Source organism: Temnothorax curvispinosus, unplaced genomic scaffold, assembly GCF_003070985.1.
Source record: "Temnothorax curvispinosus isolate PA1 unplaced genomic scaffold, ASM307098v1 QBEX01010032.1, whole genome shotgun sequence".
Lineage (NCBI taxonomy): Eukaryota > Metazoa > Arthropoda > Insecta > Hymenoptera > Formicidae > Temnothorax > Temnothorax curvispinosus.
The window spans coordinates 21,525-48,366 of record NW_020219812.1 but is presented as its reverse complement, the minus strand read 5'-3'; the positions used below and the strand labels follow the sequence as shown (position 1 = coordinate 48,366).

The following is a 26,842-nucleotide window of genomic DNA, read 5'->3' as shown; positions in this document are numbered from 1 at the left end:
ATTTGACTACTTTTGACTGTATTAATTATTAGTTTTACAAAATAAATCTTAGCGGCTAAATATCACGCTCGGCTCTTATTACCTGAATTTAATTTGAATTTTTTTATATATAGAACCTCTACATATTTATAAATTCATATACTTGCATTACAAAATAAAGCGATGTGAAAAAAGTAATAATATTAAATATTTAATTAATCTATTTTTCTACAATTTTTAAAAATATTCTTGAAAATTTTAAAAATAACCTTGCAACTATATTTAAATATGAAATAATATTTTATATTTGAATATGAAATAAAGTACGATAAAATTATTTTTTGTTAATTTGATCACCAACCTTTCAATTCGAAACTAAATATCGATCAAAAATATACATAAAGTAAAATCTAATAAAATTAAAAGTTAATATAACTTTATGTAAGGTCCCTTTAGAGAAATGGGAGAACTTTAAAGAGATAGGCTCATATATGGGATAAATGAGATTGTAAATAAATGAGAGAACAAAATGTTTATGCAATCAAATACAATTTATTTTGTGGTTTAACATAGTTTGTCCTCTCATTTACCTAACGGTTTTATCCTACTATATGAGCGTATGTAATAATTGCCAGATATCTCTATATGCAACGTACTTATAATGTTTTGCAAAACATCTCAGAGATGATAGCAAAATCTCTAGGAGATGTCTGTGCAAACCTTTCATAAAGGTCTTTGTGACAGAATAGCGGACATTTTCACGCATCAAACAATAAGACATATATGAGACATTTGCGAGATCTTTTTTGTAACGCTTTGCGAAGGTCTCTGAAAAATATTTGTTGAGTTTTGTGCTGTGTGGGCAGTTTACTCGAATAAGTCACGTACACTACCAGATTTTCAGAATGCAGCCTTAGTTATATCTACATTGGTCACGTCGTGTTTTTGGTTGATAAATGCATGTTACAGTTGATAATGACTGCATTCCGATATTTACTACCAGTATTTACTGAAAGTCTTTAGTGTACAGTTGGGGACAGAAAGGTTGTCCGGTTGAGTCCCGGAACGCATCCTATACATTTAATATCTATAGTTATCATGTCAGCAATTACCAATTCTTTTAACATTTCAATATATTTAACATCTTATTTGTCTGCTCTAATATAATCACTACGCAAGCTGTGTGCTCATTAGTGCTCATCCACTTTCAAATGAGATGCATGAGTTCATCGAAATGCATGGCAGTTATAGCCTGTGAATATTTACTGCCAGCTAATTTTAAGATATTTTGCATTATTTAATGTCACAACCACACACACTGAAAAAAAAAATTTTTGGTATTTGCGACTATAATTGCATAATAGTAAAATAATTATGGTAGGGGTTACTATTTTATAGTTATTATCTTTATATAATCATATTTGGCTTGACTTTATTATACATATATGAGACTACATATGTATAAAAAAACGTGTCTTATTCGACATGTATTATCATATATAATTATATATAACTTTGTTTAAAAATGTTTAATTATATATGTTTATATGTAAATGTCGGGTCATCTGATAGGTGGCATCAGTACACAGTATTTAAAATACGACGAATGATGGTATAAGAACAGTATATAAACGACGGAACTGCGCACGACTTGTATCAGTTGTATCGTGGATCGCGGAAGTGGAAGTCCTCTTTTATAATAAAAGTGTGGCACGCTTTTGGATTGATGTAACGTTAATGTAACCTATATAGAATTAAATATAATAATAATTTTATTTAACACAATTTTGTGACTTAATTATACATGATTGTATCAAGAGACACGATAGTATGCACGCGAAGTATACACGCGAAGTGAGACCGCACCGTGACTCTTTTACCCGACGCGATATAACTATACATGTATATTTATATTTGATTAGATACAATAATATTACATTGAATCATATCATATCTGATTACATATGATCACATTTGATTACATAAGATCATCATATCGCGTCAAATTTCATATCTAATTATGGTCAATTATATATGATTTTATATGATTACATAAGTCTATTTTTTCTCGGGTTACATAATTTTCTTAAAAATACCGCGATCTCTATTGTAAATATAGTGCGTGTACACTTAGCGTGAGACACAAGCCTCTCTTAATTGATGTTAAATTATTCATATATACCGCGATTTATTAAGCAGTTGCTTTTCAATCATATTTTTCTTCTTGTTAATACGGTTTTGTCTAAAAACGTTTTATAAAAACATAAGACACGTCTTAAGACAAAAGTGTTCTCTGGAAAAAATGTTCCAAAATAAAAAAATTTTTTTATTAAGAATCAATAAGATGTCAGTGAGAAATCGTATTTTTAACTTTTTTAAAAAGCCAGTTATTCCAGGACACTTTTAAATGATACAAGAAAAAAAATTGTTACAGTTCGGTCGCTGATCGAACAGCCATCACCATTTCGCAGGATGGTGCAGCAAGAGGCGGTGGTAGTAAGGAACGCTGTGAAGAGTTATGGAAAAGGACAACTGGTGCTCGACGGTCTAAATATGACGGTTTCACGGGGCTCCATGTAAGTAACCATATTATTTATCATGTCAATGTAAAAGATTAATCGTCTTCCTACCAATTTCCGCTTCGAGTAAAATGTAAATGAACAATTGGAGTTAATAAAAAAAGTCATCGAGGAGATACTCTCTAGGGAGAGAAAGCAATGCAATGGAGATCGCATTAATGATTAATACTCGCGATTACTCGCGCGATTTTTAATGTCATTCAGCAAACCTATATACAGCGTATCTTTTGCGGTAACCTGATACTAATTTCTTCATCCTTCGATATGTTGGAAATTGCCTCAAACTGTCGTCACGCACTTTTCCGCGTACATTCACCGATTGCTTAAATTGCCGTTGGTTGCAAAATACACGACAAGATAATTGTATAACTTTCTAACGAATGTTCAGATAAGAAAATCTTTCGGGATCTATCAAAATCATTAGAATATTGTTTAAAACTTGTGTCTAATTTCTAAGGTAATTTTATTTATACATTCCATAGCAATGCTTCTCTAACCGCTAGCCAAATACCCATTAATAATTCGTTAGGATTAGGGCTTGTATGAGAAAATAAAAATGTGCTAGGCATATACTTAGCGTTGTGTAATATTAGCCACATACGCGCGCACACATACGCACAAATCTCAAAGTGCACTAGAAAGTTAACAGACAGACTCCGGGACTTGATTTATAATGTCCGAGCCGAAATAAGATTCTTATTTCAATACATGAGTAATATGTAAATCTCGATATGTTCAATGACAATCAGATAGACTAAAGCTATTAGTGTATGACTTAACTCATATAACGATTACACGTGTCGACTTGTCAAAAGATATTTCCTCATAATAAATCAATGTCGAAAATCTCACATTTGCATTCCCTTTTAATTACCTTCTTGTCTGAAATTAAAGTGTCCTGGTAATCGTTTCTGATCCTCTTGTCGACATTTCTACAGATCTATCCGTTGGCAAGACTTCATCGACCGCTTCTAGAATCTCGTCTATCGCTGAGCCACGGTCTGATTTTATCTTCATCCTCTCATTAAAATAATTATGTTTGTCAGCGATTTCTTTTGCTGATATTTGTCTATTTTTTTTAATATATTCCTTGTTTTCATTCGAAGGAACGAGAAGTGTTCTTCGAGTCTTTAGGATGTCCGTTACGTTTATCAAGGATCCATGCATAGCGTCCGTTCCCATAGGTTTCGGTTGATCAGTCTCTTGCAACGTGTCTATAGCGTTCTCACTCGGCGAAATTGAGGAAACACTTTCCATTTGGCTAAACCGTTCTCCATCTTTCTTGTCGTGAGGAGTACCTATAAATGTTTTCGACTTCAACGAGGTTTCGTTTTTTATAAAATTTTTATTCCTAAGTGCTTTCATTTTAGAAAATAATGTACTATTAATGATAGAATTACCGGATACGTTAAATTTTTGATTAATTGGAATTTTAACAGTAGTGGGAATTTTACCCTTGATATCGTTTTTGTTACGTTTTAATAATTCCGGATGATTCGTAACTTGAGTTATTTCTTCTATAGACGTGATATAATCACTCCGTGTATTTTCCCAAGATATATCTTCATTCTTTTCAGTCTGGCTAGCTTCATTAAGATTTCCTTTATTCCGTTCAGTTAAGGTTTCTTCTTCAATCTCAATTTTCAGCGTTTCTCCGGTGTTCGAAATAATGTCGCTTCTATCTTCCGGAATATATTTATTGTCTTTCGATTCCCCACGCTGTCGTTGATTATCTGCTAAATTGTCTAAAATGAGTTCAACTTGTCTTTGTAAATTCAAGAGTCTCCATTTTGAGATGTAATCGAGATCGTCGTGCAATTGTCGCCATTTCATATCAAACAATTTGATTAGCCAGAATATGGCGTGTTGAACTGACTTGGCGAACTCAAGAGACAGCTCATTTCTCGAGAGAAATCTCTCCATTTCCAATGCAAATTCGGGGTTAGAGAGCATCCAAGACAATGCAAAATTGTTTTTATCGAGATTCATTAAATCCTGATATTCTTGGAGTACATGACGCAAAATTTCATAGTCAATTGAATTCTGATGAGTTAGTTTCTCATAGTAGCTATCACGCTCTTGCATAGGTAATTTCACGCGCCGCAAAATATCTTCAATGTCACTTCCAGCCTGTATAAGAAGTGTAAAAGTTAATTATTTAAGCGAATAAAAAATTAAAATCAACGTGATAATGCAATTTTTTGATATTGCTAAGTCACGATATTGAAAAGTTAAATCTGCAAAGATCTACTGATTTGTTTATCAAACATGTCGTAATGCCGTGCCCTTTGTGAAATCAGTGTTACACACGATTTGGCAAAGTGTTTCCTTCGGTAAAGATTTTCTTGTGTATATAGGATCTATAGGATTATTCGTCACGTTAGCTTCGAAATCACTCTGTCAAAATTTACCTCTGAAAAAGATCAGATTTATTAACTGAAAAAATGTCCCTCTACTAACAAATTTTTTAAATATCAAGAGTCAATTTTTTTTTTTACAGAAACACCGAGATCTCCACATTATAAATCTTTCTTTATTGCATCAATTTTTGTACATTTTGAATGAAAGATTTCTTAAAATTAAATGCATCTAAAATGAATTGAAATATATATTTTTATTCAAAACAAGTCGTTCTTGTTCGACTCAACTGGCCAGATAATTAATTATCTGGCCAGTTGGGTCGAACAAAAACGACTTGTTTTGAATTTATTTACTAGCGAAGGAAGCTACTATTTATAAATATTTTTATTATTTATTCTCCGAGGTTTAATCCGACAAAAACTTTTCGTCTTTAATCGCGTATAACTAAAAAATTATTGATACGTCGATGTTTTCGCTAGGTAAAAATTGACTGTAAATTGACCAAAGAATTTGTTATTAGAAAGATATTTAGTGATTGTGCACCTAAACATCCTGTATGTCAAAAACAAGTCAACTCACTGAAATAATCCTGTTTAAGATCAATTTCGCCATTAATCTCGATAACTTTCCTCCCCAGATTGATTATCAAATGAACCCACGGTTTCTCCATTCCTTGTAATTTTTCGATCAACTCATCAAGATCATCGCTGACGTTCGATTCGCTCGCGTGCAGATCGATCAACATCATGTTGTCACGTATCATCGGTATCGATCCCTGGACCGGCAAAGAGGAAAAAACTCCTCCCGCGAGTAACAGGATCGCGATGATACTAATGACCAACATGCCGCGGCGAGACTGAAGCGAGTCGCCGGTTTGCTTGATGATTTTATCCGGTGCACCGAACGGCAATCTGTCATCTTTCGTCCTTCATATCGCGATTTCGCGACAATCGCACAGTGGTGCCTAAGAGGGCTCTTTGCAGTTTCTTAATTATTTCGGAGAATGAAATAATCGATTTGTCACTCTTAACTGACATTTCGAGATAAGTATGTAGATATTTAGAATATATTAAGAGAAATTCAAATCGGTGTGTTAACATTAAATAGGTACAGTTAAATATTTTCCAATTTCCCTCAAAATTCGAAGATCTCCGTATTACGTTATATATCGGACGCATATTGACGTCACATAGCGATCTATATCTCATCTTTCTTTAGACGAATTTTCGAAAATTCAGATTCCGTTCATCTAGGCACCACTGTGCGTTGTTAGTAGTCGACCGCTAATTGCTTTTGCCAACGAGTGATCGTTATGTCCGCGCGAATTTAATGATCGAATGCCGTGAGATTGTGTCCAACGCTTTATTAACGGATCGCGCCTGCCATCCGTCGAGACTAATTACAATACCTCGAGGGAAACCATAAATCGCCATTGTTCTTCGACAAAGTGCGAACGTGGGTAGATAAGTTGGCAGATAAGTCAGGATTTCAAAAGGGAATCCATACTGGAGAACGATTATGGCGTCCGTTTATCGCGAGATTAAAGGACGTATTCGCGGTTTTATGGCGTTCGGATATGTGTCGCGTAAACAAAAGTAAAATCTTTCCTTGATGAAACAGATACGGACTGCTGGGGGCCAGTGGATGCGGCAAGACCACGTTGCTGTCCTGCGTCGTCGGGGTTCGTCATCTCGACAGCGGAGAGGTGTGGGTCTTGGGGGGAAATCCGGGCGGCAAGGGCTCCGGAATTCCTGGGCCTCAAGTGGGTTACATGCCGCAGGATATCTCTTTGGTCGGGGAGTTCACCATGAGCGGTGCCCTTTATTACTTCGGCAGGATCAACGGGCTTGACGATGAGGAGATCGGTAGGACATATAGAATGCATATAGGAAAAGAGCACTTGCAGTCATTGTACGCGGAACATCGCATAAATTCTGCGAAGTTTCAGTTTTATTTTTAAATAAACGTCTTTTCTCATTTTCTATTTTGAATTACTCGCGAGATATTTCACTAAGTTACTTCGAAACAACTAACACAGCTTTTTCCTTTATTATTTTTCAGAGACGAGACAGAGGTTCTTTTCGGAGTTGCTTCAACTACCCCCACCAGATCGCATGGTGAAGAATATGAGTGGAGGTCAACAAAGAAGGGTTTCCTTCGCCGCCGCATTGATTCACAGTCCCGAGCTTCTGATTCTAGACGAACCCACTGTGGGCTTGGACCCAATTTTGAGGGAGAAGCAAGTAGATTTTGCTTTCTTTTTAAGCGCGATGAGCAAAGAATAATAAGAAAATGTTTGGACGTACCTTTTCTTTGCAGCATTTGGGCTTACCTGATCGAGATTACGCAAACGGAAGGCATCACTGTGCTGATCACAACGCATTATATCGAGGAGACTAAAGACGCTAGTAAAGTCAGTATCCACATTAGTCTTTCCACTAAATTATTCTTGATAATATCTGTATAAAAAAATTGCGAGAAAAACATCCTGTACGCTCTTGAAACGGGAATTACTTAGAAAACATTTTATTTTGCTCAATGACACACACACACGCACACACACACACACACACACACACACACACACACACACACACAAATTTGATCGTGCTTAATATTGTGCATCTTCAATGCTACGCAGATCGGTTTGATGAGATGTGGTAAATTGTTGGCGGAATCGTCGCCGCAGAAATTACTCGAACAATTTCAATGCTCGTTCTTGGAGGAGGCTTTCCTAAAACTATGCGAGGCTCAGAATGATGCGATCATCTTGAATAAGACTCAGCAATCCAAGCCGGAAGATACCGGCAGCGAGCTGATGAATCAAGACCAAAATAAATACGAACAAACAAAGGTATATATAGAAATAATCTGTACTGTTCTCATTTTCATATAAAATTATGTAAATCTATATTATTTTATAACACAAATAAACCGAATTGTTAAGGGAATCTCGGAGTACAAAACGGTTTCGAGACGTAAAGTTTCGCGATCGAAAAGGTTCAAAGCTTTACTGGCGAAGAACGGCGTCCAATTTTTTCGTTATTACACGTAAGTACTTAACTTATCAGTGATTCAGAAGAGATGCACTTATCAACAAAATAAAATTGCAATTATTTCTATTCCGAATGTTGCCATTTCTTTTACACTATACTTGTATACTATATTTATTTGTATACAGCGTTGAATTGTTATATCCGAAACATTATATTAAAAAAAAATAGAGATTTTCACAATTGTTGCACATTTTATAATAATAATAATAATAATAATAATAATAATAATAACAACAACAACAACACATTCTTTCAGAGGACTAATTTTCGCAATAGTTTTCCCGATACTTCAAGTCGCCGTATTTCTTGGTGGAATTGGTCAAGATCCGAAGGACTTGAAGATTGGGATTGTCAACGATGAAGCCAGCAACTGCGATTACGGAAGTAACTTAGGCAATATTTGGAATGATGAAATCACCTGCCACTTCGGCAACCTTAGCTGTAGGTTCTTGCACAATTTTGACGACTCCATTGCGATAAAGGTATAATGATTTAATGATTTAAAAATTAATAATGTAATGTAAATTAATAATGTGTTTAATGTTCATGATTAAAATCAGCTTTCTGTTTTCTTTATGTCCTCTTTTCTCTTGATTTATTCCATTTAAATATAAGAATATTTACTTCGATACACTGAGAAAAAAAAAAAATTTATTAAGGTGGCTCCTATAATAGCTTTACTTAAAAATTTAATATAATACACATATTTATTTAGAATTAGATATATTTTTATTTAAATTAAGTAAAAATATCTAATTCTAAATAAATATGTGTATTATATTAATTGTAATTAAGCTGTTAGGTGCCATATCTAATAAATTTTTTTTTAATTTAAATATTTTTTTCTCAGTGTATAAACTGAGAGAATGACAGTAATAATAATCATTAACGCTTTTCCTGAAGATTTTTATTAATTACACTTTATGCTTTCAGAAATATTATGACAATGTTTTAGAGGCGAGTCATGATGTACAAAATGGAGAACTCGTAGGTATAATACATTTTAGTCAAAATTTCTCCGAAGCTCTGCAAATACGAGTGGAAATTTCTAATTTCGCGAAGGATTCCGATCTTCTCGCCAGTCAGATTCAAGTTTTCCTCGATATGGGCGGTACGTTATTCATGTGTTACGCAGAACGTTCCACGTAATAATTTAAGAAATTTTATATATAAATTATTTTAAATAAAAAAATATTATTTAGAAAATTACGCAAAAATAGATTCAAGAAATTAAGACTATTTCAAATCCTGAATATGTTAACATAAACGGCGCATAAATAAGGTAAATGTCCCTATGGCCGACACCTATAAGGCCGACCCAACAAAAGAATGGCGTTGTCAAGCGTGACAAAAATAAATTCGATAAAGAGTTTCATACTGGTGGATAGCTTCATCCATGCACTTTCCAAAAATCGTAGGCTCAATCCATTCCGTCAAGTATTTTTCTAGATAGAGAAGAATAAAGGCGCACTAGTGCGTGCCCTCTCTACCGACCAGCTGTGTCCAATTTTGACCGGGCATGTCCCCATTACCGATTACCTTTTTTCAGAGCATGCGAGGCGGAGGTTTCAACCGAAAAGTAAACATAAAAATAAACATAAATCAATGATAAACATGATAAATACACATAAGTCATGAAAAGGTATTTTTATCAAGCCAAACCTGGACGACGACGACGACGACGATGGCGATGACGGTAACGACGGCGACTCTCCGCGCTTGGCAGCGTACGAGTCGCTGCTGAGCTGATAATTGCTCGCGCGTCGCCTGTCCATCCTGAACGAAGGGAAACGCTCGCGGTAACAACGGCTCGCACTGTGCCAGAGCTTACGCACGTAACCGGTACCGTGGACGTGGACGACACGGAGGGCCGCGCCGAGCTCGTGAATCGCCTCCCGCAGGTAACCGAGAACGTGATACGCGTGCGGCGACAGCAGACTGTCGTTGACGAGCAGGCGTTGTATATCAGCACGCACCCACACGTCACACTCAACACCACGGCGCCGCGACTACCGAGATCCCACATAGTACTGCCTCTAAGCGGATAACCTCACCGCAGCCGTCGGCTTCCGCAGCTTCGATGATACTGACGTTTACGTGTATGGTACTGGGGACATGCAGGCGTTTTGCTGTGTCTGACCTCGACCATCGAATAAATAAAAAAAATGACAGTTTTTGACTAATTTTTTTTTTCGAATATGGCAATCAAATTGTAACAAACCATTTAGCGCTCGGATTATTCCTTACAAAAGGATTTTGAACGAAATACGGACTATTTAGGCGACCGACAATTCCTAACCTCACTCTTAAGAATACGCGTGGATGGTGACGTGCGGCAAGAAATGCGAAAAAAAATATATTTAACTATTGTACTTACTCTGCACGTTATAATTATTTTGTACTGCACGAATTCCTGAATTTTTCCACTGCACTAATGAACGTGTTGTTGAATCAGCAGCCTCGTAAACAACGTTTCACGTCAAAAAAGTCGGTAGAGGGAACATGGTCGGCCATGGGGACATTTACCTTAAATAAATTTATTAGATTAGAATAGATACTTTATTTATCCCCAAGGGGTCTTAAAGGGCGTTTTAAACCTACGTACCCAACCCTAAATTAATTTATTGTAAATACTTAATTTACAATGAATTTTGTTACAGATAGACAAATTGGGCTCATAACGCAGAAGAAACTATTTGATCATTTTTTAGAGGTTTATGAGGATATCATGAGGGACTGCAAATATTCGCCAAAATTGGGTACTCCGCCAATCCGAGTAAGTATATTTTAGATTTTGTAATTTTATAATTTTTGAAATCTCTCTCTCTCTCTCTCTTTGTGTAAAACTAAAAGATTAAAGTTTTAATCGTTTTCAGTTTGAAGATCCCATTTATGGTACAACAGACCTCAATTATGCAGATTACATGACACCACCATATATACTAATGTAAGCAAAAATCAAGCTAACATAATAAATAAAATCAATTGCTGTTACTAAATTATTTATAGTTTTATATTATATCTTTGCAGACTCGTATTCTTTTTAGCCACTACAATCTCCACCACCTTGATAATAACAGAGCGATTGGAAGGCGTCTGGGATCGAAGCGTAGTCCAAGGTAATTTATTAATAGAACTCCAAGACTGGTTTATATATCGGCTATTTTTCATCAAAATAATATTAATACAAATATGTGATAGGGGTCAGGACAGAAGAAATCGTGTTGTCTCACATCGTTATTCAGAGCTTCATCATAATCATCCATACCATCATGATACTTCTCTTATTCTTTCCTATATGGGGTTTGGAATGTAAAGGATCGATATTCGTCACAACTGTGCTTATATTTTTAAATGGTTTTAGCGGACTGATGTACGGTGAGTACTCCACATAATAGGGAGCTTTTGCAATACCGTCTTTCAGATACCGTGACCGTATCTGAATTATTCATATACATTCACTATGGATCTGAACGATTGAGATACGGTTACCGTATCTGAAAGACGGTATTGCAAAAACTCCCTAATGTATAAAAAAAAGCACGCAGCAGGAACTGCTGGGAATTAAGTTGATTATTTGTGTTAATGCATTCTCAGGTTTTATCATCTCTGTTGCGTGTAAAAATCACACTATGGCGCATTACTGTTCGGCCGGAAGTTTTTTCCCGTTAATAATACTCAACGGTGAGTCTCTATTCTTTGTTTCGCAAAAATTACTTTTTACTCCAATATAGTGTTGCTACACTGAGAAAAAAAAATCGTAGATTCAAAGAAATATTATTTGATTCAACTAAATGCAGCGGTCACGGGCTGTCAAGCAAACATTTGTTAATTCAAAAAATATTATATTTAAATAGATTCAGAATTTCTTGATATTACTCACGTATATTTGATTTAAATATATTAATATTTGCATTAAACAAATCACTACAACTAAACGAGTTTAGTCAAATTTACAACATTTTTTTCTCAGTGTAAGTGATACCGTTATTGAATGGATTATCTCTGAATTTTAATTCTTTTATCACATAACGATATATTACATTGTTAATAATAATCTTAGAAAATGCTTGTTAAAATTAACATCAAATATATATATATATTAGAATTAGATGATTAGATATATTATATATATATATATATATATATTATATACACGAGGCATTCCATGCCAAATCGACTTGGGTTTAACCCTCGACCTCTCGGATTTGGTCGGCGATTTTTTATATTATTGTTCCAACTCTAAAATGCACTCAGAATTTTTTTTAGATTCTTTTTTATAAAATTAATTTAGTTATAATTTTTTAAACCGACATATTGATTGCCACAATTTAAAAATCTGAAAAAATTCTCAAAAATCCTGTATTAGATATAAAAATTTTCAAGCCTTGACCCAAAGTAAGCCGGCGTTCGCTTCTAATTTTTTCGAGCTTTTTTCGAGTTTTTTTCGAAAAAGATATTGAAAAAATTAGAAGCAGACGTCAGTCCATTGTAGGCTGTTACTTGAACATTTTTATATATAACACAGAATTTTTGAGAATTTTTCCAGATTTTTCCGACACGATTTTTTTTATTTTGAAAAATTTCTCAAAAATCCTGTGTTGTATATTCTATGTATATATCTAGAGGAGGATTATCTTACGTTAATCAAATTTTTATTAATATATTAATTTGACAAAATTATAGGAGCCTTGTGGCCATTGGAAGGAATGCCAAAAATGCTTCGCTGGTTGAGCTACGCATTACCAACTACATTGTCTTCCGTATCTCTGAGAGGACTTATCTATAAAGGATCTTCCATAACTGATTCGGAAGTTTACTTTGGCTTCTTAATAACTTTAGGATGGATATTGTTGTATCTCATCGTGACCTTACTTGGTGTAAGATCGAAATCTTCGTGATATTATTTAGAAACGTAGAAGGAATTTCTTTTGATACAATACAAAAACAGTCTCGCATAATCTATAGAATTTAGTTAGATTTAAATATGCAGAGTGTCTCTCCAAAACACTAATTTATGTACAAAAAATATATATAATTATTTTATTCATTTAAATGGCTATGTGAGAAATTAATTGCTGCAAAGGAATAAATTTCCTAATAATAATAATTTCATTTTTTAATTAATCGTAATTGTAAATTAATTTTTTTAATTCTATTTTAAATCAATAATTATATTATTTTATTATACAGTATAAAAATAATATAAAACTAATTAATTATTTATGTATGATAGCAGTATTAAATGTTTTCGAAAAATAACGATAAGTATTTTTGACAGAAAATATTATATAATCTCAGTATTATATTCATAATCACAAATATACATTAAATTTTAGTAAAGTACTTAATTGTATTATTTATATTGATAAAATAAAAGAGTGTATAATAAAATTTAAAAAATAATTATATAGTTGATTTTAATATATTTATAATTATACATTTAAGTTTAAAATTAAAAAAGTGCTATATAATATACATAATAATAATTAACTTAAAAGCTGAGGAAAGAGGAAGGAAACGAATGGAAGAAGGAACTAAATACAAACACGGCGGTTCGTTAAATATGTTTCTCCGTTGACAACATATTAATCTTACATGTATAAATATACATAGTGTTTCCTATATACAAACATATACAGCATGCCATACACTTCACTATACTTGTTTCACACTCGTAATTATATTACTTACGGTATAATTATATCTTTATATAATATAATTATATATGATAACATAATCGTGATGCATAATTTTGACGATTATTATCGCGACGATATAAATATAATAATTATGATCAAGTACTTACATCACAAATTTGTTATCATAATTGAGCTACACAATTATAATATATAATTCTGTTATTATTAATTTTACAGCTATTATAGTTACGTCATTTTTTAATTATGATACAGAATTACGGCAACACACGACGATTAATGTTTATATATATAGTTATTATTAATAACTATTTTCTTGTTTAAACTCGTAATCCGTTTTATATCTTCTACCTTTCAATCTTTTCCTTTTTTTATCTTTAAATCTCTTTGAAATTTTGACCATTTTTATTTTGAAAAGCTCGCGTCTAGAAAGGAATAGACGACTAGCCTAATAGCCGTATTAGTAACTATTAAATTTATTATTTCTCTAATAACTTGCGTTCAGAAATCTATAAAAAAATAGATAGCCAGTCTATATAATAGAATAATAATTTATATTTAATAGAATAATACTTTGATAAGCGTTCTCTTTTATTCTGGGAAGCTGATGTTCACACACATTTATAAAAATATATAGTTAATTTAATAGCGGAATTAGATGTAGGAATGATCGTGATATGGATTCCGCATGTTCTGGTAACTTTCAGCGCTCTCGTTGTCGTTGTTGTTGTTGTTGTTGTTGCTGTTGCTACCGTTGTCGCTAGCAGCCATGCTAGTGTCCTGATTAAAATCATTAGTAGCTCGATTAGAGTTTATAGCAGAAAGAAGCAGCCGGGGGCCACAGGCTCGGATTGGATGAGTAGCAACGAGACAGTCAACTATCTGTCTTATAGTAGGCATGCAGGTTTTGCCATATCCTGGAAAACACACATCACATGCTCCATCAGAACTGAAAAAATGCATAACTGCCGACCCGACTACCGTCACGTCGTCTTGGGTTTTTAAGCTTTAAATTTAAGATTATATTAGAATTAATAATCGATATTCAAAATTTATCTCAAGAGATCGGATGAAAAGTTCGGAGTAAAGTTTTATTTTATTTTTTGTAACGCGAATGCAACGAAATATTCGTATTTTAAAATTTTAGTTATCGTGTAAAAACATTTCTGGCATCAATAATCGCGAATAATTTGAAAAATCGCAGAACGTGAGAACATTTCGCAACACCGAGAGCGAAAACTTTCGAAACATTTTATATATATGCATACAACCCAAAAAGACGGATGTACGTCTGGTTGTTGTAACGAATACGCACAGACGATTATCCGAACTCGGATGTAGGGTGTAGGAAAAACGAACAGGATTAAAGTTATGTCGCATGCATTTTTAAATCGCGAGCAAACGGGCAAACGCTATGCAGAGGTAAGTACGATGGACAGGGAGAAGTCACAAAGTCGTAAGCTACAAAAAAAGAAAAGAATCATGACAAAGTTTAAGCATTAAAATAATGGAAAGTTTATCTCTTTTAACCGTCGCTACAAGCATGGCTAACGATTAACTTTAACACAATCGTGTGATTTAGGGCTTATCGTCCTATTATAGTCTTCTGGATATTTCTGACGATAGTAGAAATGAGAAAAGATCTAAAAAAAAAAGGTCGAAAGAGCTTATCGCTGATGGCTTCGCTACCTGGATTCCTAAGCATTCCTGAGAAGCAGGTAATCGAAATGAGATCGGGCCCAAAAGGAATTCGTTAGGTCCAAAGGATCAAAGAGACTCATTGTAGATGGCTTTACTTTAGCCCTTACTCGGATCTCTTCCTTCAAAAGTGTTACTTGTTGCGGGAATCGAAATCAGGGTCCGAAAGGGATTAAAGGTACTCCTTGTCGGTGTGATTCCGCTTTAACATTTAAAGGCATTCTTGGTGTGCTAATTAAAAATGGGGATTATTTGTCGTGGGACTCGTTGAACATATTTCTCAAGCGATAAAGATGCGCAACATCACATGCAGTAAAAGGAAACAGAGCTCAAAGGGTTTCTCACAAAGTCATCGGGTATAAATTAGTAAACGTTAGCATTCCAAAAACACCTACTCGGCGTTAATGTAGTCTTGGGGTCTATAAAGAGTTACAAAACATCGTTCTAACATCAAGCGAGCCACGGAGAAAAGGAGCATGTAGCGCTGTAATACTAACGACCTGTACGCAATTAAAGTTAAAAAAGTATGCTAAATACGCTCCCAAACGCGCACGCGAAATACTCTTCTTCGTTAGAGATTCGCAGTTAATACTTAGCATATGCATGCACAGATAAATAAACATACAAAATGAGTAAAAAATTAAAAAATGCATACTTATTAATAATTGCGGCATAATACAAATTCTTCCTCAATCTTTTTGGCACATCTCGCTACTTGTCGCTTATAAAATGTCCCGAAGAAACGTGGAAATCGATACAGGAAATATTTTTTGAGTTTGAAATTCGTTTCTCGACAAAAATGTCGGCGCGTTACGTTTGAAATATCTTTTTAACTTTCAATGTTGTCAGTAACAATTAAACCATGTCCATTGAAGTATTAAATTAAGCTTGACAGTATCACGCTCGTTAAATATACCTTAGAACTTGGATCAGTGATTAAATTCTACGCCTGGAAGAGCATTCGAGAAAACATACGGAAGAACATCTGGAAGAGTTTACCTGAGAGAAGCAATATGTCCAAAAAATAATAACTTCTTCACATTTTTCGGGACGCTCTGTATAAATCCAGAGTGAAGCGCTATTCTTAAATCGATGTATCGCTTTGTCACTTAGAGCTAATAATTGTTCTGTGCAGTATTGACTGTAATATTACTAAGATTGTCTTGTTGTATCATATGCAACTCTTGCGTAAATCATCCAACAATTTCCCGATCGTCTATCGGGAATAACAATTTCTTCCGTTGGTCCAGCCTATCGATACCGAGCTATCGATTTAAAGTCGTATTTTTATAATAATAACACAACTATCACAATAATTATGTAATACTGTAACGGCGCAGGTATTTATGTATGTAAAGCCGAGGTGTCGACATTATATAGTAAAATTACGCTTCGTCTATATAATTTTTATAACGATTAATGTGACATATATTCTTTCGTTAAATTAATTATTAAATATATTTTATATATTAAGTAATTATTAAATCTTTCTTGTTAATCATCAATAAATTTTAGCAATATACCAATCAGTTAATATCTGTTTTGCAGTTCTGCATAATGTGTCACACAAATGCGTACATTAAATTATATTTAAACAATTATACAGGGTGTCTCAGAATTATACATATAAATTTAATCCCTGATATCCCGTATAATATATTTAAATATAATTACATATTATCTCGTTATAAAAGATTTATCGGCTTTTATCAAAGTAGCTGTACGTGCGCGGAAATACTTGTGTCCAAAAACCGATGAAGCTTCCGTAACAATTAAATCCATCTATTAATATATATTTCTAAAGTTCTATATCGCGCGCGCCCTGTATATATTTTGGGTTCTAAGCCACTACGGAAAAATTTCGCACATTCTTCTCGATTACTTACTTAGGTACTTATTCGGTTTACATAAATTCCACGAAAGAATTCTCTTCTCTCTATAAAGATTTTTGTCACACGTTATTGTTATATGTTATTCAGTGCTCTTCGTTCGCACATATCGTATTTCATGTAATTTCTAATGTCCCAGCTGCGTAAAATACTTCAGCTTCCTTTCTTCACATAATCAAATCACTTACGAATACTCGGCCAATTCTGATTATAAGGCAGTCTCCTTCTCGCTGATAATCTTGATTCCGTGCTGCGTGAGAATCATCTTCACTTCCTCCTTGTCTCGGATGTTTTGTTTCTGAGCCGAGTCTTCAGCTTCATTTTCCTTTCCCAGATTTTCCGTCTGCGAATTCAGATTGTCGGTCGACTTGTTCAGGCGTTCAGACTTGTCCACATCATCGGTCGATCTCTGCAGAGATTTTGATCTTTTCGAGTCTCCTCTCGATATCCGTAGATTATCAGCAGACCCAAGCGTTGTTGTATTGTTCGCGACCTTGAGCACGTTATCACTCGCCTTCGAGGCCATCTTCGCCAGTTGGAGACTGTCCACCGAAGAGTATCGTCTCTTATCTCGCGCACTTCCGCCGGAATCCTCCTTTTTTCTGAACAAGGAGCCTTTGCGGTTGACCTTCCTGGCTCCGCTCGTCAAGATCGCGATTTCGTCCTTGGGTATGAAGTACAACTCCCGCGGCTGATCCTTGTTCATCGAAGAGCCGTGAATGAACAGGGACTGCGATTTCGATTTTCCGGGATCCTTGACTCTCTCTTTATCGGAGATCCTGCTTCGATCGTCCGCCGATTCCGTACCGCTCTGAAAACCGCAGTTCTCAATCTCGAAGCTGTCGTCGTCGTATCGGTGCGGCTCTATCATCTTGTAGGTGTATCTATCCGCCGGTAACGCGGAATCCTGATCGAAACTGCCGTCCACCTCGCCGCAGATCTTGCAGAGCTCGCAGGGAATCTCCTGAATTTTGCCGTCAAGATCGTCGGCGGACTCCTGTAGGTTAAGCGATCCGCAAATGTCGCACTCGATGGAATCGTCGTCGTCGTCGGCCAGCGAGCTGCAGGCCGATCTGAGCGTGTAGAACGTCTCCTGATTCGGGCTGCTCACTTCCTCCTCCGTCCGGAAGGTGATCTCGTTCATGTAACAGCAGATCGAGCAGAACTCGTCCGGAATGTCGAGCTGCGAGCCACTGCTGTTCGCCTTCGTCGGCGGCACGCCCAGAAACACCTCCTGGATGCGCTTGATCGACTCGTAGCTCTTCGACTTCTTCGAGAACGCGTCGTCCTTCTTCGGCTTCTGCGCGGACGTTTCTTCGGACACGATCATCGAGTCCAAGCTGCCCTGAAGAGGCACGTTGTAACGTCGCACCTTCCGCGTGTACACGTCCTTAATGTCGTTGAAGTCGCACTTCGTTTTGTTTTCGTCGTTTTTCGCCGTCTTTATAGCTTCCTGCGCCTTGTTGTCGTTCAGTTTCACAGCCTTCGAAGTTTGAGTCTTCTTCGGGCTCTTCATGGAAGACGTTTTCGAGGAATGCTGAGAGAGCTCTTCGGTGCGCGACGTCTCTCGATTATCGGCAAATCGATTTTGCTTCTTCATTTCGACGTGGCTCGCGGGATCTTTTTTGGGACTTTCCATTTTCGCTGAAGACTTCTTTGAAGAATCCAGAAAGATTTCCTCCAGTTGAGAGATAACGCGATCGTTGACGGATCGATCGTAATCTTTCGCATCGTCGGTTTTGTAAACGATTTGGCTTTTCTTTTTGGGGCTTTTTGTAGACATTTTCGAAGACTTTTGAGATGACTTCCTGGATCGAGGCATCTCACGATCACTAATAGATTTATCATGATCCTTTGGTTCGCTTTCGTCGGTTTGAAGCTCCTCGACTTTTCTGGAACTCCTCGTCTTCGCGGAGGATGATCTCGAAGGAGGACCTTGGAAGACTTTTTCCGCACGGAACACCTCTCGGTCCTTGACAATTTGACTTTTCTCCTCGATATCTTTCTCATCACAAGTCTGGTCTTCCTTGACTCTTTCGGCGCTCCTCGTGGAAGAACTTTGGAGCGCTTCAGATTGAAGCACCTGTGGATCGTCGGTGAATCGATGTTGCTCCTTGACCTCGACGTCGCTTGACTGACCTTCCCTGATCTTCCTCGGACTTTTGCGGGAGTTCACGATCGATTTCAGATACTTGCCGTCTATCTCGAGACTCGAATCGCAAGATGCCGTCCGTTTTTCCGAGGAACATGTATCCAACTCTGATTCTTTCTCCGTTCCGCTCGTCTTGTCAGGCTCTCGCGACATCCTAAATATTTCTTCTGTCCGTTCTCCGCCTTCGAGATTATTATCCTTATCGCCTACTTCTGCCACTGAAAGTGATTCTTCCACGACATACTTCAATTGATACGCTTCTTCGAAAGACTTTGCGCGATTATCATCGACTTCCTCAGTTGTGAAGGAATCTTTTCGACTCTTAGGAATCGTCGAATCGATCGATACTTGATCACTATATGATTGAGTGTCGCTCTTTCTGACGCTACTCTCGCGATCATTCACAGAATCAGCTATGCTATCTGTCACATCTTCTATTTGGCCGTCAGCGTATTTCGTTAAATTCAATCTGGCAGTATATACAGGCTTCCTCTTTCCTTCTTCATCCTCGTCGGAACCATATTGGCTAAGATAGTCTTCCTTGTCTACGCTGAAATCGGAGAGGGCACATTCGTGGCGACCGTCCAATGACGTCATTGAGATGTTTAGCGACGAAGTTATCGCCCTGACTTCTAGATACTCAGTTCTATCCGATTCGAAATCGGCTGTCTCTTTTCTGGAGTCGACTTCGACATTACTCTTCGTATCTCCCTTTGCACTAGGTTCAGTTAGTTCTGTATCTTTACCTACCTTATCTAGCTGTGAAATTTCTTTAAACTTATTCTTATCCTCGTCAAGCTTCATTTTAAGCTCGTTCGTAAGTTTTTCTATCATTAATCTACGGTCGTCCTTTATGAGTATGCCATGACTGGAATGAACAGGCTGAACCTTAACAACATTGGTAAACTCGTCAACTATTTCTTTGTCGCTAACGTCAACTTTTCCTTCGGCACTTTTTACCCTGGGGCTCTTTTCCGACCCAATTCTGCTTAAACTAGACCGATCCGGACCTGCCTCATCGTCATTGATCGCTTCTACCGTAGACCTACGTGTTTCTTTCAGCGCGTTCTTATCATCTAAACCTAACTCTACATCGATTATTTTCTTCTGAGAAACGCTTTTTCTATCGCGAGCTTGAACTTCATCATTCACAGCGTCTTCTCTTTTCGGCCAGCAACATTCTCCTAATCGAAGCTCGCCGGAACTCGACTCGCTAGGTTGAATCTTCATTAATTCGCGATCATTCGAATCTAAATCTACATCAGCAACTTCCATCTTAGATCTCAAATCTAAGGCCTCTTTCTGTCCAATCTCAGTTTTACCCTTTACCGCATTTTTCATTATCGACCTAGAACATTCTTTTGACAAGAGTTCAGCGGAACTCGGCTGACCAGGTTGAACTCTCGTGATTATCTCGTTCGTGCCTAAATCCACATCAACAATTTCCATATCCCCCGCGATAGCGTCTACCGTCGACCTACGATCCTCACTCGACACCAATTCGCTAGGGCTCGAAGACACAGGTTGAATTTTTACTATTATCTCATGATCATCGTTCGAACCTAAGTCCACGTCAATGATTTCCGTCGCGGATCCGAAATTGGAGACCTCTCTCTGTCCAGTACTAGCTTTACGCGCGGCACTGTCTATCGATCTACGATCGTCTTCTGACGAAGGACCGGGCCGGGACCTCGCCAACGGGTCGTCAACCGCACCTACCTCGTCTACGATTCGCGCGACGCCGGTCGCGCTGGCGATGATCTGTTTCGCCTGACCGGGATACGCGGCTCTAGACACGTGCTTGACGTTGCCGTTGTCGGCGTTGCTGCTGATCACGCTAACGATATGCTCGCGAATCTCGTCGAGCCCACCACCGCCCGCGGCGTTCTGCAGGTTTTTGCGTAGCACCACCGCGTCCGGCACGTCAATACACGCGGCGATCTCGACCGGGCTCGGCGTGCCCATGGTCACATCGCTGGGCGACGGCGTTAGGAATGCGCTTAGGTATCGGGGATCTATGTGCAGATAATTGTTCGCATTCGGCGACGGCAGTTCCAACTTACTTCGGTGTCCAATCGGCAGCGGCAGCGTGAAAAACACGACGTTTCTTTTATAGAACATCATACCATCTCCCTCATTCCGTCACATTTTCGCACAACAGAATTTTAGTCGCGTGGGCTCGTCACCACGTTCACTCATACGCAGTTAAGAATTATTAGATAACTGCATATGAAATTTGCAAATTTCATTTTTCGACTGTTTTTCTGCGGCAATAAAAACATATATGCAGCTAAAAAGTTCGATAGCGTTTTTTGAGACTTTCTGAATCCAGCGTTTCATATGCAACAATTTAACAATAATTAACTATACGTGAGCTTCAGAGTTTAATTCCGATTCCAGTTTCACTCATATATTTGTAACTTTGTTCTTTGCATCCTTCGGTAAATGGAATATATGAGACTAAATGGGGTTGCGGTCCCACGCGACTAGCAAAGAGAATAATGGTGACAAAAGTGTCCTCGCAATTCAATTCACTGACTATATTAATTATTTCACCATTGAAATCTGACTCTAGAATTAATCGAGCAATTTTATTCATTCTCGTCTTCATTGTTAACAATAAAATAATGAAATTAAATATTATTTTAATAATTATAATCACAATAATTTTATTATCATTGTTCTTGTCAGTGAATAAAATTATTTAAAGTATTGATCTTAAATTAATTTAATTGTGATATTATATAAACTCTCGGCAAACACTGTAAATTCTTTCTTAAAAAAAAAATTATTCTAAATTATAATTGTTATATTATAATTAATATTATTATTAATATTGAAACAATAAAAAACTGATTTTAATCAAAACAATTTATATATAAAGCTTTACTTACTATATTTCACTATTAATTATAACAATATTTTTTATATTATTGAATTTAAAATTTTTCGTGTCTGCTGAGAGTTGGGTATATATTTCTGATGCTGCTTAAAACCTATAAAGAATAATCTTGTATGGAAAAATAGTGTTAAGAAAACAGTAAATGAAATACAATTGTCTATAACATTTATTAAACATTAATTAAAATAAAAAATTGATATTAAATGCACATTTATATGTCCTTAAACTAATTACATTAAACAGAAAAAAGACAATTCTTTACAAAATATCATACATCTAAAATAATTTAATAATCAACAGAAATAGTACAATAAATAGAACATAATTAAAATATAATGACTCAGTTATTTTCCGGACATTAAGAATTTGGTTCTACAGTTGAAGTAAAAATAAAAAACACAATATTTTTCTAAATATTCAATCGCACGTTACAGAGATCGAACATCATTTGAAAGCAAAATCGACAACGTGCAATTAAACACTTATTTAAAAAAAATACGTGTCTCTTTTATTTTGATCTATTACATGTCTAGAGCTCATAAAAATTGAAGGAAGATATTTGAGGTATGTTTCCTTGTAAATATTGTATTCGACGGAAGACAGGCAGGAAGACCAAAGTACGAAATATCGCCGTACATCGTATAAATTCCGTCAAAATATTAAACGCAGCAATGATCGCAAGACGTTCCTTTTAAGTATCTCATCTTTGTACATACAATACTCGCGAACTATCAATATATATATACTTATAAGAAGATAAAGATCAATGTTGCTACAGATGCACAATTAATAATTAATCGGAAATTGGTCCCAAATAAAAACCAATGACATGTTGCTAATATCTGTTAACGTCAATGATCAACTAATAAATTAAAATTAGATAATATAATTTTCCGAGTACAGTTTGGTTCGGTATTTACTTAAAAGTTTTATATTCACTTTTAAATATTCTCTGATTGAATTTTCTATATCTTTTTCCAAATTTTTACAAGCTTACTTTTATTACATACACATTTAACTTTGTATTTTCATTTTGCGTCTGCAATTGGGACCAGATTGTCATTGGATTATCATCATTATATATAATGATATATTTTTATATGAAAGTAAATATGCCATTATAAAAGTTAAGTATATTCTTTATAAAGTGTATAAAAATTAATAGCAATATGATATCTACAACGAGTCTGTCATTATTCATTAAAATATCACAAAAATACGTCATAATCATAAATTTTTTAAAATTTCTTTCTCTCGAAGCTTCGTATCACTGCAGCTATATTGAATTATGACATGAAAACGAAATCATCATTTCTTTTATGGCATTTCTACCAACTCTAGCTTTCCTTTAGATTTGTTTAGTACATAAAACCTATAGTAAATAACAGTTTGTAAAAGAATAATTTTTTGGCACGTCATAATCTAATATATTAGCAATCGCGGACGAGTACTCGCATTGTGTTACTCGAATAATCAAGCAACGATCAATTTTATTAAAATTTAATTTCCGCGGTAACTCTATCCTTTCTCATTACGATCGAGCTCTCGTGTCGTTTATTTTCGGCTTCCCTATTGTTTATCAATTTCCCCTTTTGCGCCGCTTTTCCGTCATATTTGCCACATGACTGTGCACAAGAAAAGCGAGCCTTTTAAACGTGAGGTAATCGGAAAGCGACGCAAGAGGAGGATTTCTTATTTGCCTGATCTAGCAGCGATCGCCGCAATTTCTCGCGCAAAATTTACAAATCTTAAGCTTAAATCTATATGGCTCCAGACACATCTAAATTGCTCTCGTCATTTTAATCCTCTACTGTTCAACTACAACTTTCAAATCGTATATCTTTTTATTTCGCATGTCAAGTATATGGAAAAATCATCTCTAAACCTTTTTGTACCTTCGGAATAATCCAGATCTCTTATTTGTATCATTTAATTTTACATTTCAAGCGCATTTCAAATCCATTAAATTTAAACGATAGAGGATTAATGAGCTAATAGACTAAACAGAAAAAAGCTCAACTATCGCCATTATAAAAGAATGCGTCTAAACATAAGATTCGAAACTCACATTGTCGTGTCCGGCAATCTCACGTCGTAGATCTCGTGCTTGTAGATGTAATCGATAACAGAGTCCTGCAGCAGGTACCTAACGCTTTCGCCGCGCTTCAAAGCTCGTCTGATTCTCGTTGAGCTAACTTCGTTCGGGATCCATTCGGTCACGATGCAAATGTTGTTCTGGAAAATAAGAAGAAAGAAAACCAAATTTTTCAGCAATTCAAGGGTGCATATAAAAATTAGTATTGTTAGTATTTTTTACGACTCCAAGAATCACAGATTGTCTGTGAGATTAAAGTGAAATTAAATTTGCAAATAAAATTTAATTAAATTCATGTAGTTATTTATTTAAATTAATACAGTTTATTTCAGTTAATATTCTCAGATTCCTGCGTCTATTTCAGATACATAAAACAACAACATAAATATAACTCAATAAGAAAAAGGAGTGGAGAATTCTCAACATTTTATTGTACTTACCATATGCTTGGAGAGGATGTCAGAATCATAAATGAACTTGTTGGGATTAGAACCCTCTCTGGTGATGACCACAAGACCATGCTCGCCGACAATCGCGTCGATCTGTAAAGTGTAAGTAATATCAACTGTCTTTTATTTCGTCATTTTAAGCGTCGTCTACTATGGCAGCAGGAGTATGCAGTAAGACGTAAGCAGTAAGTTATTAACTAATGGGATTTTTACAATTCAAGAATAATCGACTGTGGTTGGTCAATAGCTTACTGCTTACGTCTTACTGCATACTCCTGCTGTCATTGTAGACTACGCTTTACAGCTCTGTTTGATAATTACAAAATACGAGAGTTTATCTCAAAGCTGCAAGCATGAACAGAAAATGCAAGAATCATTCAGAATTTTATTAGAAGGGAACAAAGTTCCCACGTATTCTTATCTGAAGTGGTCATCTGCGATGTACTCTACATATGCAACTCACATCTTCTTCCAGCCAAAGTCCACAAATGCCGAAGCTCTCCAGAAGGTCCGCGCCGCACAGCAATTTGATCTGTATCGGCGTATTGTCCGAGCTGTTTTTCACATTCTCCGGAATCCAGTCGGTGTCTTCTATCTGCAGGTGGTGCTTGATATCATTGGAATTGGATAGCATGGAGTTGAGCAGATTTTGATGATGCTGCAAGCACATGCGGGTCTTTGTCCAACAATTCTGCCTCGTCTCCCATGTGCTCAGCCGAATCCAGTCGCTATTCTGCAACGCCAGTCGCAGCAACGCGCATCTGTGGGTAGCGCTGGCCAGCTCTTTCTTGGCGTACGCATCGTGCACCGGGGAGATCACTCCGCCGACGACAACGTGCGTTCCCATTCGGTGCAGATGGTCTCGTGCAATTTCTGAAAAGCAGAATTATTCGTAAAAAATCTATAATTACTAATTAAAATTAAAAATTTATTGAATTACATTCAAACATTATGATTGGGCGATCTATAATTAAACATTAAACGGAAAGGAACGGAGAATTGAGAAAAAATATACAAAAGGAAGGTAAAAAAAAAAAGCTTTCTTATCGTGCAAACATGATAAACAAGCTGCACGCATGGCGCAGCGGACGTGTGACATCATGCGTGATAACGCAACGTGACGCGACAGTATTTACCGTTCTATGGGAACGGGGGTGAGAGGATGACAGCAAATCGATATGTACGTACCGAACATCCGCAGGTGCATATTTGTCGGCGGGTTATAACTGCCGCACGACATCAGGATTACACGCGTGGGCGCCATTTTGCGCGCTCGAAACTCGTTGCCGCATCGACGACCGACCGCACCTCCTCCGTCGGCGTCAAATCGACCCGACGCCGCGCTGCCGCTGAATAACGACGACGACGACGACGCGCACGTCGCGAAGTTGCGTAACCTACTGACCGCGTTTAGGAACGAATCGCGCGCCGATCGCCGCCATGTTATCTCAAGCATCGCCGACCAATAGGAAGCTCTCACGGTTTCGTTCGCGCGCCACCTGGCGCGAATCAGCTAGTAGCAAGGATGCATTATGCAAAACTCATACCGCGCACACGACGTCTAATGTCCAATAGGAGGACTCGCTTCCTAGGGATGAAAATCTCGTTAGTTGAAGTCCCTAGAAAATACGCATTTCTATTGGATACCGAAATGCGTTCACTTACGGGTGAAAAAAGGGTTGCGCTTCTTCTCGATTTCTTTCGGAACGCAGACATCTGATTCGTTTTCTAGTTGTCCTCGATTGGGAGACGATCTGATCCAATTGGCGTCATTAATGCTTCCTAGCCCTACCTTAAATGCTTCTTTGTCGAACGAATCGTATCTGAATATACGCATTATGACTCATCCAAAATGTAACGCAAATCAATGTATTTGAGATATTAAAATTAAATTATTCAGAACGTAACATGACTTTTTAAAATAATGGTCCACATTCATTTCTCCGATTAATTCTCACGGAAGAACGATCCAAAATTAAAATTTTAACTCGAAATTCTTTTTAAAGAAATATGACGACGGAA

At 36.5% G+C, this 26,842-nt stretch overlaps 3 protein-coding genes and 1 long non-coding RNA gene across 10 annotated transcripts in view; 1 reads left to right on the top strand and 3 right to left on the bottom strand.

Moving 5' to 3' along the window:
- LOC112459635 (ABC transporter G family member 20-like) overlaps positions 1-13,085 on the top strand; it is a 24,323-nt gene extending 11,238 nt beyond the window's left edge. For 2 of the 7 annotated variants that reach the window (XM_025023836.1, XM_025023838.1), the window contains 14 exons: positions 2,414-2,555; positions 6,540-6,784; positions 6,981-7,158; positions 7,239-7,332; positions 7,561-7,773; positions 7,867-7,970; positions 8,232-8,457; positions 8,909-9,086; positions 10,636-10,751; positions 10,852-10,922; positions 11,006-11,094; positions 11,177-11,353; positions 11,573-11,659; positions 12,662-13,084. In XM_025023836.1, the coding sequence (XP_024879604.1) occupies positions 2,452-2,555; positions 6,540-6,784; positions 6,981-7,158; positions 7,239-7,332; positions 7,561-7,773; positions 7,867-7,970; positions 8,232-8,457; positions 8,909-9,086; positions 10,636-10,751; positions 10,852-10,922; positions 11,006-11,094; positions 11,177-11,353; positions 11,573-11,659; positions 12,662-12,876 (2,097 nt within the window). In that variant the 5' untranslated portion in view covers positions 2,414-2,451 and the 3' untranslated portion in view covers positions 12,877-13,084. Of the gene's footprint in view, positions 1-1,551; positions 1,719-2,413; positions 2,556-6,539; positions 6,785-6,980; positions 7,159-7,238; positions 7,333-7,560; positions 7,774-7,866; positions 7,971-8,231; positions 8,458-8,908; positions 9,087-10,635; positions 10,752-10,851; positions 10,923-11,005; positions 11,095-11,176; positions 11,354-11,572; positions 11,660-12,661 lie in introns of those variants that run through there. The other 5 variants (XM_025023837.1, XM_025023839.1, XM_025023840.1 and 2 more) reach the window with 5 other exon arrangements.
- On the bottom strand, positions 2,564-5,008 carry LOC112459636. The gene is made up of 2 exons (XM_025023841.1): positions 4,013-5,008; positions 2,564-3,856 (listed from the first exon to the last, which is right to left on the bottom strand). The coding sequence occupies exons 1-2, from the start codon at positions 4,641-4,643 to the stop codon at positions 3,447-3,449; spliced, it is 1,041 nt and encodes a 346-aa protein (XP_024879609.1). The 5' UTR covers positions 4,644-5,008; the 3' UTR covers positions 2,564-3,446.
- Positions 9,248-10,508, bottom strand: LOC112459637. Its single transcript, XR_003041348.1, has 2 exons — positions 9,638-10,508; positions 9,248-9,514 (listed from the first exon to the last, which is right to left on the bottom strand). It is a non-coding gene; the product is annotated as an uncharacterized LOC112459637 (long non-coding RNA).
- A 3,687-nt stretch (positions 13,086-16,772) lies between the features above and the next one.
- On the bottom strand, positions 16,773-26,235 carry LOC112459634. The gene is made up of 5 exons (XM_025023834.1): positions 26,009-26,235; positions 25,284-25,693; positions 24,812-24,913; positions 24,345-24,511; positions 16,773-21,436 (listed from the first exon to the last, which is right to left on the bottom strand). The coding sequence occupies exons 1-5, from the start codon at positions 26,082-26,084 to the stop codon at positions 17,431-17,433; spliced, it is 4,761 nt and encodes a 1,586-aa protein (XP_024879602.1). The 5' UTR covers positions 26,085-26,235; the 3' UTR covers positions 16,773-17,430.
- Positions 26,236-26,842: the final 607 nt, after the last annotated feature.

What these genes read in the sequence shown, in the direction of transcription:
- LOC112459634 (XM_025023834.1), bottom strand. Translation starts at nt 26,084, where the DNA reads ATGGCGCCCACGCGTGTAATCCTGATGTCGTGCGGCAGTTATAACCCG. An exon ending in ACATCCTCTCCAAGCATATG is followed by an intron (nt 24,512 to 24,811) that starts GTAAGTACAATA and finishes CTTATTTTCCAG; the next exon opens with AACAACATTTGCATCGTGAC. An exon ending in AGATTGCCGGACACGACAAT is followed by an intron (nt 21,437 to 24,344) that starts GTGAGTTTCGAA and finishes TGGACACCGAAG; the next exon opens with TAAGTTGGAACTGCCGTCGC.
- LOC112459636 (XM_025023841.1), bottom strand. Translation starts at nt 4,643, where the DNA reads ATGCAAGAGCGTGATAGCTACTATGAGAAACTAACTCATCAGAATTCA. An exon ending in TAACAAAAACGATATCAAGG is followed by an intron (nt 3,857 to 4,012) that starts GTAAAATTCCCA and finishes AAACATTTATAG; the next exon opens with GTACTCCTCACGACAAGAAA.